Source organism: Myxocyprinus asiaticus, chromosome 29 (genome assembly GCF_019703515.2).
Source record: "Myxocyprinus asiaticus isolate MX2 ecotype Aquarium Trade chromosome 29, UBuf_Myxa_2, whole genome shotgun sequence".
Taxonomy (NCBI): Eukaryota; Metazoa; Chordata; class Actinopteri; order Cypriniformes; family Catostomidae; genus Myxocyprinus; species Myxocyprinus asiaticus.
In genome coordinates this window covers 42,490,821-42,507,930 of record NC_059372.1, presented here as the reverse complement: position 1 = coordinate 42,507,930, position 17,110 = coordinate 42,490,821, and the positions used below count along the sequence as shown (strand labels likewise).

Sequence of the window (17,110 nt, the reverse complement as noted above, 5' to 3'; positions counted from 1 at the left end):
TAGATAGATAGATAGATAGATAGATAGATAGATAGATGTCCCCAAGAAACCTCTCTCTCTCTCTCTCTCTCTCACACACACACACACACACACACACACGCCTCATTCTCCTGTGGGGTTGAAGAACCTGTTCTGCAGCTCGGTGTGATCAGATCCGGTTCACTTTACAGCTGTGACGCAGGCGTCAACACACAGTCTTCGAATTATTTATTAAAGTAATTAATTTACCGGGACTAACATGTGACAAACTGAACAGCACATTGCATCTGTAAGTAGGATGGAAACGCTGGGGAAAAAAAACCATTAAGGTGACGTTCACGCGTCTGTTTGTGCTTTTGTTTAATTGTCTGTCTATGCTGAATTGCGTTGCATCACGCTGCCGTATTCGCCATAACTGTTGTTTTCAAAACGATATATTAAAATCTCGTTTAACAGAGCCGTGTTCTGTTCTATTATGTTGCGCTCTGTTTAGATGTTTTTGACGCATCAACGCACCTTGCGCGGGTGACGTCATCTGATCCTTCAGGTTTTGCGCTCCATATCCGTAAATATCAAATGAATGAACGTGTACATCATGTGACCTATGGATTTAAACACTTCACATTTAATCTCTGGTAATATTTACTGATGCATGCAGATGGATGGAGATTTATCGACGCGTCGCGTTTATCGTGCTGTTTAACGCGCGTCTCGCTTTGCTTATGTGTCTGAAGAGTAATGCGAGTATGAACCTCACCGATACATAAACATTCTCGACATCTATTTTGTTTTAGGAGGTTTTCTATCGGTGTGAGAGGTAATGTTACATTCAGTTTTTCAGCACGATTGACGCATCCAGGAAGCATTTGATATTCATAACGCACGCGCATCATCCCTCTCTGTATGGTATGGAGTGTTTTAACTTTAATATTTCCCATAAGAAATGTATTTCTGATGTCCACTAAAAGGCAGAGGTGCTGTCGACTATAAACAAACATCCATCGGGCCTCCATTGCTGGTTGTGTTTTTAAGCACTAGAAGAGAGAAGATATGGAGGCCTGATTTATCATGTGTTGTTAAGTGTATGATGAATTGTTGTTTATTGTGTTTTGGAAGTGTGATTCCAGATCAGTCTTGTGTTGAAAAGTAGGTGTAATTTAATGTATTAGGATTGCGATTTCAGACATATGCTCCCGAATTACCATTCAATATTAGGTCTAATAAACAATATGCGATTTTGTATTTTTATCTTAACAAATGGGAGAGACCGGGGCTAGTTGTCACACGGGGAAGTTGTCACAGGGGCTATATCTCAGTAACTAAGCTGTAGAAGTGCAATTTCAAATGTGTTTTTGTACTGTATGTTGGTCTCAAACATTTAACCAAAACTCTCTTAAATTGTTATGAATTCTACAATCTAGTCATATTTATATGAAACAAAGACTTATTCATATTATAAACCATACTGGCATTCATTAAAGCAAGGGTTCACAGGACAAGCATTCTTCATAAATGTCAGGTCAGCGCCGATTGTGTGTTTTAGATTTTATACGATTTATTTATTGGATGATATCAGTTGGCCAAACAAAGGTTTGATATTTTTGTAAACTACCAAGTAGTACATTTTTGCTATTTTGTCAATCATTTTGTGCTTCATAATTGTTTTACTGTTCACATTTCCCTAAAATAGGCTTTATAATTACAGGATGACATTTTGACAACTTACCCCGCTAGGTCGACGTGTGTTCAATTAACTGAACCGTTGTAATGGCAGAAGAAGCTAGAATGTAGATTGCAAGAAAGCAATCCAAAACTGGTTTCATGGTTTAGCCTAGCTATTCATTTTATGATTTGATAATTCCTGACACAGAGATTAATATATTTTCTTAGATATATCAAATGAAATAGACCTAATCAAAACAGCTCTTTACACATTTATAGCTCTCTATATATCCTGTATTACTCTCCAAGCTAATTTGCAGTGTCAGCTTACTGCTCGTGGCAGTTTTATTAAATTATATTAAAAATTACTTTTCAAGTTCTTCAAAGCCGATATTGTTTGGTAGCTAGGCAGGGAGGCACAGAAGAAATTAAAAAATGACTATCGTTTTTTTGTTTCCAGTACTTTGAAAAAATCTTTTAAATAAGGGTCAACTTAATTTGCCATCTTTGGCACTCAAATCTAATGGGCAACACTATATCTAAAATAGTAACCCTTGCTTTGTGGAAATGCATTTGTTGCTAGGTTTTGGTTATATAGTCTCACGAGAACAAGAACTACTAGTCTATTTAACGGCACTTTATTTATTCACTACAAAGTAGCAAGGAACAACACGTTTTTTAAATGTAGTGGAGTAAAAAGTCAGATATTATGCTTTTGAATGTAGAGAAGTAAAAGTTTCCTAAAATGACAATACTCTAAAGTGTTGAAAAAACGTGCTTAAGTCCAGCACTGGCTTTACGATCAGTGATGTCCTGAATTGTGATTTCAGATCAGTGATGTGTTGTATTGCAATTCAGATCAATTAGTTCAATTGTGATTTCAGATTAGCCATTGAAGATGTTGAATAGTGATTTCGGATCAGTCATTTGTTGAGTTGTGATTTTATATCAGTGAGTAATTTCAGATCAGTAATTAGTTCAGTTGTAATTTCAGATTAGTGATGTTTTGAATTTTGATTTCACATCAGTGATGTCAGTTTTTCCCCTAGGGTTTTTTTTCAGCAGCGGTGCTGTTGTGCGTGCGTCCACGAGCCTGCAAGGCTGAACCCGTATTTACGCATGTCAGTGGAATAATAGCTTAAAATGACCTTAGAATCGTTATAGATGGGTTATTCGTGTTCGCTTTGTCGTGTGTGTTTATTATTCACTGGGAGCTTTTTTGTGCGCTCATATCACTTTCACTATTTTTGTTAAACATAAACACCAGTGGAAAATATAAACTTATCTAACAGAACATACATCTCACAACATGGCTCCTGACTAGGATATGAGAGTTTTACAGATGGTGGGACCTGATTTGGTAGCAACAGTGGAAAAATACATATTTTGTTGTCCTTAATAAAAAAAAATACAAATTAAAAAAATTAAAGAAACTAATAAAAAATAGTGAAGTTATTCTATATTTTATATTATTTTGTCGCTGAAATGCACATTAGACAGTATAGTATTGATTTTGACTTGATGCGACAGTAAAATCTGTAGAAAGTTTATTTACATATATATATATATATATATATATATATATATAGGCCTACCTAATTTCTATAGGGCTAAATTGAAATATTCTGAGTGTGATCCTACTGATTAAGTACAGTCATCTCTTTGAATTTCTGAAGGCAAACAAAGCCAGTTACTTTTTCCTACAATCAAAGAGCAGATTGTAGAAGAGGTTTTACACAGAAGAAAAACTGATTGTTGGTCCATAATAATTATGAAAAGTTGCCATAGTTCCTCCGTTACTGCCCATAGTTGTAAGTGATATTTGTAACTAGATCACAGGTAGTCACTGGTAAAACCAAACATGGCTCCTCTCTAACTTAAACAAAACAAACTGTGGCATTTTTGTTATGAAATGACAGAAACTATACATTTAGAAACTATAAAAAAAAATAGAAACTTTTTGAAACGGACATTATAACAGAAATTAATCATTTAATAGGACTATATAAGTAATATACAAATATTTAGCATGAATATAACATATTGCACATCTGCCAAAATACCATTGTTAACGCAGTAAGTGTTACTATAGTAAATCCATGGTACAGTTTTGTTAGGGTGGTGATGTGTGGACTGTACAGTCAGAATTTATGTTCTCGTCAGTGTTGTTTATAACGGTGTGTCATTAAACATGGTTTAAACTCCTTAAATCAGTAAGGCAAGCAACACTAAGGGTTTTCATAGGGTTTTTCCTCAGCCAAATTCAAATGAGTTTCACGTCACATTTCTCGCAGCGCTGTTTATAATTATTTGCACTGCATGGGCGAGACTGCTCTGTTCATTGAGGTGGCTGATAATTGATCCGGGTAGTGGCTAGTGCTGTTGCATTCCGTTTTTCTCATATGAAACAGAAACAGACGCGTCATGCATAATCAACGAGAGTTGGCAAACTCTGTCTGTAGTCTCACCGGCAGGAAAAATGATTGCAAGATGCGACCATTTAGTCGCAGTCTGTAGCCCTATATTTCTACTACCTTTCCCAAAGAGGTATCATGTCGGGTCTCCTGCTTCTCTGTTGTGTACGCACTCGCGAACAGCCTTTGATGGGCTGCTATACGATGATGTCACTGTGAATACGTGCGTGTATATGGTGAGGTCCCTTTCGCTTCGTACAGGTGTCCCATTTAAGTGCACGCAGTATAGAAAGCACGCAACTTACTGGTGCTGGCAAGTGTTACATTGCGTCATGGATATTAATGAGATTTCAGATCAGTGATGTGTTGTATGTAGGGCTGAAACGATTAGTCGACATTATCAGCAACATCGACAATAAAAAAATTGTTGACACATATTTTCGTTGTCAAATAATAATTTGATGTCATGTAATGTAACATGAGATCATACAAAACTCTAATGATGGCGAGCAAGAGCAGCACTGCAGTTCACACCTGACTGAGGAGAGGAATTACACAGCTCACAGTCCAGATGCTCTCTAAACCTTCCAAACAGCTTCAGGTGATGTAGATCACGAAGTATGAGGAATTATACAAAAATACCAAATAAGCAAATACAGAAGCACTTTCATTGTGGAATAGCCAGAGCTGCCTCTCCTCTGAAGCAAAACTTGCATGTCGAGCGTCTTTAAAGGAAACATCCCGGCGTTACATCTTTAATGTAGTTATATTTAATGCATTATAGCTTTATTAAAGTTCAAATAATACGGAAGCAGGTTATGTACAGTTGTGCTCAAAAGTTTGCATACCCTTGGAGAATTGGTAATATATGTACCATTTTTAAAGAAAAAATGAGTGAGCAGGCAAAACACATTTCTTTTATTTCTTACAGGATTCATATTCAACTGTAGGTTATAACAGAATGGCACAATCATAAAACAAAACATGGCAACAAAGAAAAAATGAAATGAACCCTGTTCAAAAGTCTTCATACCCTTAGTTCTTAATATTGTGTATTGCCCCCTTTAGCATCAATGACAGCGTGCAGTCTTTTGTAATAGTTGTCTATGAGGCCCCAAATTCTTGCAGGTGGTATAGCTGCCCATTCGTCTTGGCAAAATACCTCCAGGTCATGCAAAGTCTTTGGTCGTCTTGCATGAACCGCACGTTTGAGATCTCCCCAGAGTGGCTCGATGATATTAAGGTCAGGAAACTGTGATGGCCACTCCAGAACCTTCACCTTTTTCTGCTGTAACCACTGGAGGGTCAACTTGGCCTTGTGCTTAGGGTCACTGTCATGCTGGAAAGTCCAAGAGCGTCCCATGTGCAGCTTTCGTGCAGAAGAATGCAAATTGTCTGCCAGTATTTTCTGATAACATGCTGCATTCATCTTGCCATCATGTTCACAAGATTCCTCGTGCCTTTAGAGCTCACACACCCCAAAACATCAGTGAGCCACCACCATGCTTCACAGTGGGGATGGTATTCTTTTCACTATAGGCCTTGTTGACCCCTCTCCAAACATAGCGCTTATGGTTGTGACCACAAAGCTCTATTTTGGTCTCGTCACTCCAAATTACAGTTTGCCAGAAGCAGTGAGGCATGTTAAGGTGTTGTCGGGCATATTGTAACCAGGCTTTTTTGTGACATTGGCGCAGTAAAGGCTTCTGTCTGGCAACTCGACCATGCAGCTCATTTTTGTTCAACTACTCGTAATATTGTGCTCCTTGAAACAACCACACCATCTTTTTCCAGAGCAGCCTGTATTTCTCCTGAGGTTACCTGTGGGTTTTTCTTTGTATCCCGAACAATTCTTCTGGCAGTTGTGGCTGAAATCTTTCTTGGTCTATCTGACCTTGGCTTGGTATCAAGAGATCCCTCAATTTTCCACTTCTTAATAAGTGATTGAACAGTACTGACTGGCATTTTCAAGGCTTTGGATATCTTTTTATATCCTTTTCCATCTTTATAAAGGTCCATTACCTTGTTACGCAGGTCTTTTGACAGTTCTTTTCTGCTCCCCATGGCTCACTATCTAGCCTGCTCAGTGCATCCACGTGAGAGCTAACAAACTCATTGACTATTTATACACAGACACTAATCGCAATTTTAAAAGCCACAGGTGTGGGAAATTAACCTTTAATTGCCATTTAAACCTGTGTGTGTCACCTTGTGTGTCTGTAACAAGGCCAAACATTCAAGGGTATGTAAACTTTTGATCAGGGACATTTGGGTGATTTCTGTTATCATTATGATTTAAAAAGGAGCCAAACAACTATGTGATAATAAATGGCTTCATATGATCACTATCCTTAAATAAAAGACAGTTTTTTTCAAAATCAATGCCAAAACTCCACGATTTCTGCCAGGGTATGCAAATTTTGAGCACAAATGTAAATAACTACAAACTCAGAAACTGCCATTTCTCTGTGCGGACAGCGCCTCTTCTATGAGTTGCGCGAGTGTCCCGATCTAAGGGGGAGAGATTGAAACTGCACCCGGCTGATGCACACTCTGTCGCAGGGACGCTCGTCCACCTCACGGGCACTTCATGCAGCTAGATTATAACGTGATGGCTCGCGACTTTTTGAATCATAATACATGTGTCATTGTGCATTTCTTATCGTGAAGAAAATTGGCAATACACAGCTTTATTAATAAGAGAGAGTTTGTTTTTTTGTGAGTTAAAGATGGATTGAAGTGAACAGAAAGGTGAGAGAGGGTAAACTTCGCCCCATTATACACAGCAACAAAATACGTTTTTGATTTGTTTTTGTTTTGGCTTGTTTTCCAATATAAATATCTAAAACTCCTTTAAAACAATGTACATTTACATTAGCAGCTGTACTGCAGAAGAAAAAATTATCTGAGAATGTTGAATATAATATTAAAAATACTAATATATGAAAATATCTAAAAATCCTTTAAAAATGAAGCATCATATAAGATATTTAGACTTGCTTTTAGAGAATAGATCTTGAATATAAGTATATTTTGTCTTTACTGCACTCGCAGAAATATAACCAAGTGAAAAACTACACTTGTATACAAAATACACTTATATTTAAGATAGTCTAAATATCATATAAGTTGCTTCTCAAGTAAATGCATCTTGTTTTAAGGATTTTTAGACTATTGATACACTTGATGACAAGTTCATACAGTGAATTTCTTTACTGAATTTAACTTAATAAAAAGTATTTTTTTTTCCCCTTTAATTCAGTGAATGTCATTTAGAGGTATTTTTAAAAGATGATTTTGTCCTCTTTATTGTTAGTAAGTACACTATATGGCCAAAAGTTTGTGGACACCCCCTTCTAATTAATGAATTTGGTTACTCCATTAAATCCAGTAAAGAAAAATCTTAATGTTTCTTTATGTAATGGCTTGGGCTTTGTGTGCTTCCAAATTTGTGGCAACTGTTTGGGGATAGCCCTCTTCTGTTCCAGCATGACAATGCCCCTGTGAACAAAGTGAGGTCCATAAAGAAATGGTTTACTGTGTCTGGCGTGGAAGAAATTGACTGGCCTGCACAAAGCCCAGACCTGAACCCCACTGATCACTTTTGGGGTGAACTGGAACAGCAACTGTAAGTCAGGCCCCATCAACCAACATCAGTTCCTGACCTCACTGATAGCTTTGTGTCTGAATGAGAGCAAATCCCTGCAGCCATGTTACTACATACAGTATAGTGGAAAGCCTTCCCAAAAGAGTGGAAGCTGTTATTACAGCAAAGGGGGAAATTGATGCAGGATTTCCAAGGTTTTGAAATCAAATGTTCATCAAGCACATATGGTGTCCACAAACTTTTGGCCATATAGTGTACGTTTAATACAACCTTTTAAGTCGGGGCACAAGCTGAATAATCGGTTAAGAGCTAATGCTTAATCGTTGCAATAATCGTTGAATAGTCGAATAATCGTTAGATTAATCGATTATCAAAATAATCTTTAGTTGCAGCCCTAGTTGTATGTTAATTTCAGATTTGAGATTAGTTAAATTGTAATTGCAGATTAGCTTTTGAATATGTGTTGAATTTTGATTTCAGATCAGTAATGTCATGAATTGTGATTTCAGAAAAGTCATGTGTTGAATTGTGATTTCAGAAAAGTCATGTGTTGAATTGTGATTTCAGAAAAGTCATGTGTTGAATTAGGATTTCAGATCAGTCATGCATTGAATTGGTATTTCAGATCGGTGATTTGTTGAATTGGTATTTCAGATCGGTGATTTGTTGAATTGTGATTAAGATCAGTCATGTGTTGAATTGGTATTTCAGATAAGCCGTTAAAGTAATTTTAGATCAGTGATATTTTGAATTGTAATTTCAGATCACTGAGGTGTTGAAATGTAATTTCAGATTAGCCATTACATTTGTGTTGAATTGTGATTTCAGATCAGTTGTCTTGAATTGTGATTCCAGATCAGTCATGAGTTGAATTGTTATATTAGATCAGTCATGCAGTGGTGTGTTGAATTGTGATTTCAGATCAGTTGTCTTGAATAGTGATTACAAAGCAGTCATTGAATGTTTTGAGATGGTGATTTCAGATCAGTCATATTTTTGATTGTTGTATGTTGTATTGTGATTTCAGATCAGTCATTGAATAGCCCCTTTCCCACATACAGTCCAGGTACTTCCCCCTTTTACTTTCTAGATGAGAACTATTAAGAGAAACCTCTGCAATCCTCTGAATAGCAGGCTAGGAACTACAAGTTTGTTTACTCATGGCGGCTGCCGACTGTTCAATATCTCATTGTTTTATGCATCATACGTGTTTAACCAATGACAGGTTGCAGCAGTAGGAGCTAAAAAGTCTCTCTAAATGGCTAACTATAGTTCCTTATGTGTGAAAACGATGAAAAGTAGTAGTTCTGAGTAAAAGTACCTAAAACGTGCTTATGTTCCTGGGGTAGAAAAGGGCCTAATGTGTTCAATTGTGATTTCAGGTCAGTTTTGTATTGGATTTTTGTGTGTTGAATCATGATTTCAGGTAAATCATGTATACTCCAGCGGCTGATGCAGGTGTGACAGTGGTGGAGAAGGATGCGACTTTAAGCAGCGCTTACTCGCCTGTGGACTACATGAGCATCACCAGCTTCCCTAGATTACCAGAAGATGATACGCTCTCATCAGACAACACCCTAAAATCACGCAAAGATGATGATAACTTCCTCAGTGAGCAGGACACAGGTAAATACAATGTATACTGTTGAAACACCTGATTAAATCATGAGTGTCATTTGAGATTGCATTACCTGTGAGAACTGCAGAAAAGAGTGGTCTAAATGCTTGTAGCATGCACAACCTTCAAAAACATGAATATTTAAGCACTCCCAGTATGTTATGGTACATCAATAGTATTGATACTAAAGAAGGAGCCAATGGAAAATGGTAAATGAGCATGCAAATTCGTTTAGCTCAACTGGTAGAGCATGGCGCCAAGGTCATGGGTTTGATTCCCAATGAAAACGCATACTACTGATAACGTACGCAAAAATCAAGCCTCTTAATTGTCCAATATGTGTTGTACCCTAAACACTATCCTATCTCTCTGTATAGACCCTGATCTGTTCCTGAAGTCTGCCCGACTACAGCGGTTGCCCTCTTCAGCCTCCGATTTGGCGAGTCATAATATCTCACCGCTGAGAGAGACCACCAGAGACCCTCTGGCTCAAGACTGCGCATGTACACGAGATGGCCTTACCGTCATTATCACGGCCTGCCTAACCTTTGCCACAGGGGTCACTGTGGCCCTCATTATGCAGATCTACTTTGGTGACCCACAGGTGATGTGAAATACTGAATGCAGTTGAAAAAGCTTTTTTATAAACAAATTTTGATTGGAATAGCCATGTTCAAATGTGCTGAACAATGATTTTAAACTGCACATTCATATTGAAATATAACTCTTCGCTTTGTCCCAAAGAATATCCTTATGTCAACTTACCTGTGGGAAAATCACTAACGCATGACCACTAGGGGCTTAATACTTTATTTTCAGTGGAAGTGGTAAGAAGAATAGTAGGAAGAGAGTTATTCCAGTGATTTTGAGGTGCAAATGAACTGAAAATAAAGAAACTCTAAAAATGTAAGGGACAGTTCACCCAAAAATATAATTCTGTCATCGTTTTACTCACACTCATACTGCTCTGACACCATATTATTTTCTTTATTCTTTGGAACACAAAATGAGATGTTTAGCAGAATGTTTAAGCTGCTTTTTTCCACGCAGTGAAGTAGATGGTGGTTTATACTGCCAAGCTCCAAAATGGACAAATAAAAGTGGTCCATATGACTTGTGCAAAAAGTATGTGAACCCTTTGGAATTAGCTGATTTTCTGCATTAATTGGTCATAAAATGTGAAATCATCTTCATCAAAGTCACAAATATAGACAAACACAATGCACTTAAGCTAACAACACACAAACAATTATAATCTTTCATGTCTTTATTGAACACATCCCATTGTACATTCACAGTGCTGTGGAAAAAGTAAGTGAACCCTAGGATTTAATAACTGGTCGATCCTACTTTGGCAGCAATAACCTCAACCAAGTGTGTCCGGTAGCTGCTGATTAAACCTGTACAATTTTGGACTATTCTTCCTCACAAAACTGCTTCAGCTAAGCCATATTTTTAGGATGTCTGGCGTGAACGGCTCTCTTGAAGTCATTCCACAGCATCTCTATTGGGTTAAGGTCTGGGCTCTGACTGGGCCACTCCAAAAGGTGGAATTTCTTTTTTTAAAGTCATTCTGTAGTGGATTTACTATGATGTTTAGGGTCATTGTCCTGCTGCATCACCCAACTTCTACTGAGCTTCAGCTGGCACACAGCCACCCTGATATTATCCTTTAGGACATCTTGATAAACTTGGGAATTCATTTTTCCCTCGATGATGGCAAGTGGTCCAGGCCTCGAAGCAGCAAAGCAGCCCCAAATCATGATGCTCCCTCTATCGTACTTCACCGTTGGGATGATGTTTTCATGTTGATATGCGGTGTACTTTTTACGTCATGCGTAGTGCTGCGTGTTCTTCCCAAACAATTCAACCTCAGTTTCATCAGTCCTCAAAAACATTTTCCCAGTAGCATTGTGGAGTGTCAAGGTGGTCTTTGGCAAACTACAGGCATGCAGCAATGTTTTTGTTGGAAAGCAGCGGCTTCCTTCGTGGTGTCCTGTCATGGACACCATGCCTGTTTAATGTTTTCCGTATAGTAGACTCAACAGAGATGTTAACCAGTTTCAATGATTCCTTCAAGTCTTTAGCTGTCACTCTAGAGCATTCTGTGGTGTGCCCTTTGTGTCATCTTGGCTGGACGGCCACTTCTGGGGAGAATAGCCACAGTACCAAATCATCTCTATTTATAGAAAATTTGTCTAACTGTGGACAGATGAATATCGAAGCTCTTCGAGATAACTTTGTAATCCTTTCCAACTTTATGCAAAGCAACAATTCTTTATCATAGGTCTTCTGAAATCTCTTTTTTGCTAGGCATGGTCAACATCAGCAGAATCTTCTTGTGAATAGCAAACTCAAAATGTCTGAGTGCTTTTTATAAGTCGAAGTAGCACTAACCACACCTCCAATCTCGTTTCATTAATCGAATGCCAAGTTTGCCCACTCCTTACTCTAATTAACTTTTTTTTTTTTTGTCGTCTTTAGCCTAGGGATTCACTTACTTTTTCCACAGCACTGTTAATGTTTAATGGGATGTGTTCAAAAAAGACATGAAAGATTATAAGTGTTTGTGTGTTGTTTGCTTAAGCACATTTGTCTATACTTGTGCCTTTAATGAAAATGAGATCACATTTTATGAGCAATAAGTGCAGAAAACCAGCTAATTCCAAAGGGTTCATATACTTTTTCTTGCCATTCCAAGACTTCTGAAACCATATGAAAGCTTTGTGTGAGAAACAGATCCAAATTTCGTTATTCACCAAAGGCATTATTCACTGAAAATCTTGCCCTCTGCTGTAACTCTAAAATCTCATTTGTGCTTGTTCAATTTCAAAATGGTGCCTGTTTTGCACCGTTTTACGTCATTGGCAGGAAATGTAATTGGTTCTCATGTCACGTGTATCAGAACGCATTTAAATACGCAACTGCAAATGAGATTGAGGTTATTAGTGAATTATAACTTAAACTATAAATTATTCTGTTCCAAATGTAATATTTCAAGGGCTGTCAATCAAATAAATCTGTAATAGAATTAATTACACAATATGCCAATAAATCAAATGAATTGCAGTTAATAGCAATAAATCGCATATCAATATTTGCTAAGAAAGGCCCCCAAGTAAAGAGAATTCAATATATAATTTTTTTATTTTTTATAAATATAATATTATTTTGATTATACTTGAAAGACACAGAAAATTACATTTGTGAATTTATTAGACAATACAAAAAGTGTCTTTAGAAGTCAGTGTATTGTAAAAAAAAACAGTTAAAATTATTTATTACAGAATTACGGAATCAGGGGGCAGATTAATACATTTTTTGATGCGTTTATAATGAATCTCCTTGAATTAATGCAATAAATCGACAGCCTTAAATGTTTTGTCTGAATACTTTTTTAGGCCAGTGTATGTAAGGAACACAACCCTGTCATTGTAATTTCTCTTTTTCAGCATTCTGTTCTTACAATCATCAGGTGTATAATCAGGCCGCAGTGGTGACGGATGTGGCGCGCTGCACGTCTCTTGGCTTTGATGTTCTGGGCAAACAAGGGTCCAGCGTTGATGCTGCCATAGCCGCCTCCCTCTGTCTAGGCATCATCCACCCCCACACATCAGGCATCGGCGGGTACAAATGCCTATTCTCTACTGATTAACTTACAAAAGATTCTTTGTTATTTCAAAAGTTGCTACGTCTTACAGTTTTGTGAGAAGGCATGTGTTAAAGGACAGAAAAAAACTGATTTTATGGATGTTTAATCACAAACAATAAGTTACTGTTGGTTGCTTTCTTCTCAGGGGTGGCGTGATGCTCGTCCATGACATCCGTAAGAACGAGAGCCGTGTCATTGATTTTCGTGAGACCGCACCCTCTGCCATTCACCAGGACTTGTTGTTAAATGTTAATCAAAAGGTAACGGTTTATTTTGACAAGCTTTCCTCTTGTTTTTACGTCAGAATGAGTCCTATGACTGTTTACAAAATCCAATCCGAATAAATAAGTTCAAGTGTTTCAACAGATATTATATCTGCATTCTTTTAATGATACAGAGAGTGTTGTTACTGATGTTAATAGTGATTTGTTTGTGTCTTTGTCTTGTGTCTGTTAGTCAGGTCTGTTTGTGGCTGTTCCAGGCATGCTCAGTGGGTTACATCAAGCTCATCAGCTATATGGAAGGTACAGTAGAGTTAAAATTACCACTATTCAAGCATAGATGGACTTTTGACTATTGGCATAAAGTCTGGTTCACATTGCAGCTTATTTGGCCAAGAACGCCCACTTGGACAGGAAGAGACTGACATGGAAAGCGACTAACCACCATTTTTTAAAGTGGTGTTTAACACCTTAATGGAACCAGGCACAACAATGCAAAAAATCTTAGTATTTAGAGTATTTTTGTCTTATTTTCCGATCAAAATATCAAAACATCCTTGTCCACACATTATTCACCTACATTACCATTTAACCTGATAGTAAGATTATAAATGGATGCTCATGATAAAACATAAAATATCTGACTTGAGCACTTTTCTCCTCTGCAGAATGCCTTGGAAAGATGTCATCACCATGGCTGCAGATGTTGCAAGAAATGGATTTAATATTACACATGAGCTGGGTGAGCATGCTACACTCATCCGATTAAACTTCACTCTTCCAATTAAAATCTGGCTAATTAAATGATTTCACCCAGCACTGCTTAAACGTTAACATTTCCTGGACTCTCCACAGCGGATGCACTGTCTAAAGTGAAGGACCAGAATGTGACTGATGCATTCAGATATCTGTTTCTGCCTAATGGTCAAGCTCCACTAGCAGGGCATTTCAGTAGACGCCTGGATTTAGCTGCTGTTTTGGACAGGATTGCAGCCAATGGGATCTCAGAGTTCTACAGTGGGAATCTGACTCAGGAAATGACATCAGTGGTATGTCCGAACAGAACGAGTTCATACAAACTCCATCCAAGTTACAAATTTTATTTGTGTAAAATCGGAATATCGCAAGAAACATTTGCGAATAAAGCAGCGTTTCCATCCCATGTATTTTGGGCCACGTCCACAATAATACATTTCGATTGAAAAAAAAAATTGTATCTATGTTTTGGCCTTCCATCCATTCTGAGTCTGCATTTTTGACAGCAAAAATTGAGCTTTTCGAAAATGCTCTCCAAAGTGGATTCATTTGAAAACGCAGTCGTCACATTGTAGTGTGGATGGGGAAAATGGAGATATTTGAAAATGATGATTGTATTGGTTGTCATGATGCAGTCATGTGATCCATTCAACCCAAAACAATCAAAATGGTGGCCTATGTTGTAGCCATAGATATCTATATGTAGATACCTTATTAGCAGCTGTTTCTGTGGACCGCGATACCTAGGCTCATCCGCCATATTGGATAGGTCAAGAGCCCTCCGTCAACACATACATGTAAACTGACGGATACGGTCTGCAAAAGTCTATTGTCTTTTCCAGCCAACTTCTAGATTATCTGATTTTCCATAAACACTGGCCAATATTTTAGATGATATAAAAAATCCTGACCACTTCTTAACCAGTTTTTTTTTCCCATAGCAAACTGCAAATAAAGCCCTCTACAAATTAATGTATCATGGCAAACATACTGACAATTAGCACCCAATCAGTCAATTCATTTCATGATTAACTGTTTCCACACAAAAGCTGTTAATGCAATCAAACAACTCTCCTTGTTGACTGTTCCAAGATGGCGCCGCGGTTGATGTATCCGAACCAGTCGAATGAGGCATCTATGTATGTATATCTATGGTTGTAGTGGCATTGTTGTGCCTGCTATTCACGTTGATAGCGTTGTTAAAGATAAATGTCACTTTGTACAAATTGCATTCACATTGCATTCTTTTAAAGGTGAAGGGAAGTTTGCTCTGAATTGCTGTCCAGCGACGGAACACGAGAACAATTGCTTTTCAGACCGTACATGGAATGGCAAATTAATTTTTTCACATGCGCAGTAAGGGGAATATAAGCATTTTCATGCATATCAGGGTGGACGAGCAACGTTTCGCAAATGTATGTATCCGGATTAATGTGGACGTGGCCTAAGAGAATAAAATCGTCACTTCTGGGGAAATGGCGCAAAATAAAAATGAAAATGGATGTTGAAGCCACTGTGGTTCTTTTATTAAATGTAATGAATTACTTGCGTTTTAGGCGTGCAGACAAAACGCTCTGACGAACTTGTTTGCTAGCGTTCAGCGGCAGATGTCTAATATCTGAAAGCGAAAGCATGTCAGATAGTTCTGAAAGGTAATAGTAGACAATCATTTTGATGACAGGCTTTGACATTTCAGGTGCTATGTGATTATACTGATGATATTCTCTGAGCAAATTGTGTATTCACATGGCTTAAGGCAAAGTCACATGACTTTTTTGAAGCACATTTATATTCCTATATAAATTCTATAGGAATATATTCGATAAATGTGTTTCCATCAAAGTTTTTGTGCGTGTTTTCTTATCGAATAAAAAATGTATCCACCTAAAACAAGAGTATACTTTTTTTAAATCAAATTTTTTATGCGATATCACAAAAGTAACAAAAAATATTTGGACGGAAACTCAGCTAGTGATCAACTGCATGAAGATATTTCCTTTGTGTTTCCAGTAACTTATAACTAACATTAGAAATTGCATTATTATCTTGTAACAGGTTCAAGTGAAAGGTGGCGTGCTTACAGAAGAGGATTTCAGAAACTATACTACTGTTCTACAAAAGCCACTTCAGAGTCTTTACCAGGGTAAATACCCATTTTACCTCTTAAAGAGCCTGTAAATCTTTGAAATGTTTGAGCAGAGGCATAACTTGTTAAAATGGGAAACAATTGCAGTTCTTCCAGTTTAGATGTATTGGTTTTTAGAACTTTATCACACTTCTGCATTCGTTAAACCGAAGCTAACTGGTAGTGTAAAAAAGCTTTTGCGCTAGTCGTCTAATCCAATTTTCGCAGAAGCTTTTTTTAAACTACCATTTAGCTTCTGCTTAATGAATACAGAAGTGTGATAAAGTTCTAAAAACTAATACATCTAAACTGGAAGGACTACAGTTGTTTTAGCCTGCATCCACATAATTATTGTTTTTTGTTAAACAATTAATCAGTAACAGCTCAACATCAGTTTCCAAAGCTGTTAAATTTCACATAGTTTTTTATTTTAGTCATAATTTTTGTCCATAAATGTCCATAGTCAGTATTTCATCATGTCATATTCATAAATTTTAGTCAATTTTACTCTGAATAAAATAGGCTATAATTTTAGTTGACAAAAATAACATTTTAATAATGTGCAAAAATGACTAAAACATGTATCAAGCAGTAACAGACGAAACTCAGATATTTTGAAAAATGTATAAAGTACTAAAGATTAACATGTTTAATATGTGCGATTAAACAACATGAGAAAACTGACCTGAAAATCTGAGCTCCTGAAATAATAGCATTTAATTAATATATGAAGTATTAGCTACTTTAGTAGAAGTTACACTGTTGTGAATTCCTCACGTTTAGACAGTTTTTATATGCAGTACGTCATACGTGCGAAGTCAGTGGACATGGCCGTGAAGTTTTGGTATTTTCGTGCAAGCATGCACTAAGACTAGGTGCAAGTGGGTTTGGCGAAATTGCTCGTGCAAAGCGCTAAAGGGCTGGGTCAAGTGAACATTTTATTTGAATGTTCTTCTCTGGTTATTGTGGCTTCTGCATCCTATTATGTATTCCATTTCATGTGTTGCAGCGCTGATATAAATGTAGACAGCCTGTTTGGTATAGTGTAAATGGGCTGTATTCAATGCATTAGAAGA

General features: G+C 37.3%; 1 protein-coding gene across 5 annotated transcripts in view; it reads left to right on the top strand.

Annotated features, from left to right (window-relative positions):
- Positions 1-128: 128 nt before the first annotated feature.
- The window catches only part of LOC127419785 (glutathione hydrolase 7-like), a 46,779-nt gene continuing 29,797 nt past the window's right edge, over positions 129-17,110 (top strand). For 2 of the 5 annotated variants that reach the window (XM_051661512.1, XM_051661516.1), the window contains exons 1-9: positions 129-268; positions 9,089-9,288; positions 9,658-9,884; positions 12,756-12,907; positions 13,078-13,192; positions 13,389-13,456; positions 13,822-13,895; positions 14,009-14,202; positions 15,965-16,052. In XM_051661512.1, the coding sequence (XP_051517472.1) occupies positions 9,096-9,288; positions 9,658-9,884; positions 12,756-12,907; positions 13,078-13,192; positions 13,389-13,456; positions 13,822-13,895; positions 14,009-14,202; positions 15,965-16,052 (1,111 nt within the window). In that variant the 5' untranslated portion in view covers positions 129-268; positions 9,089-9,095. The other 3 variants (XM_051661514.1, XM_051661515.1, XM_051661513.1) reach the window with 3 other exon arrangements.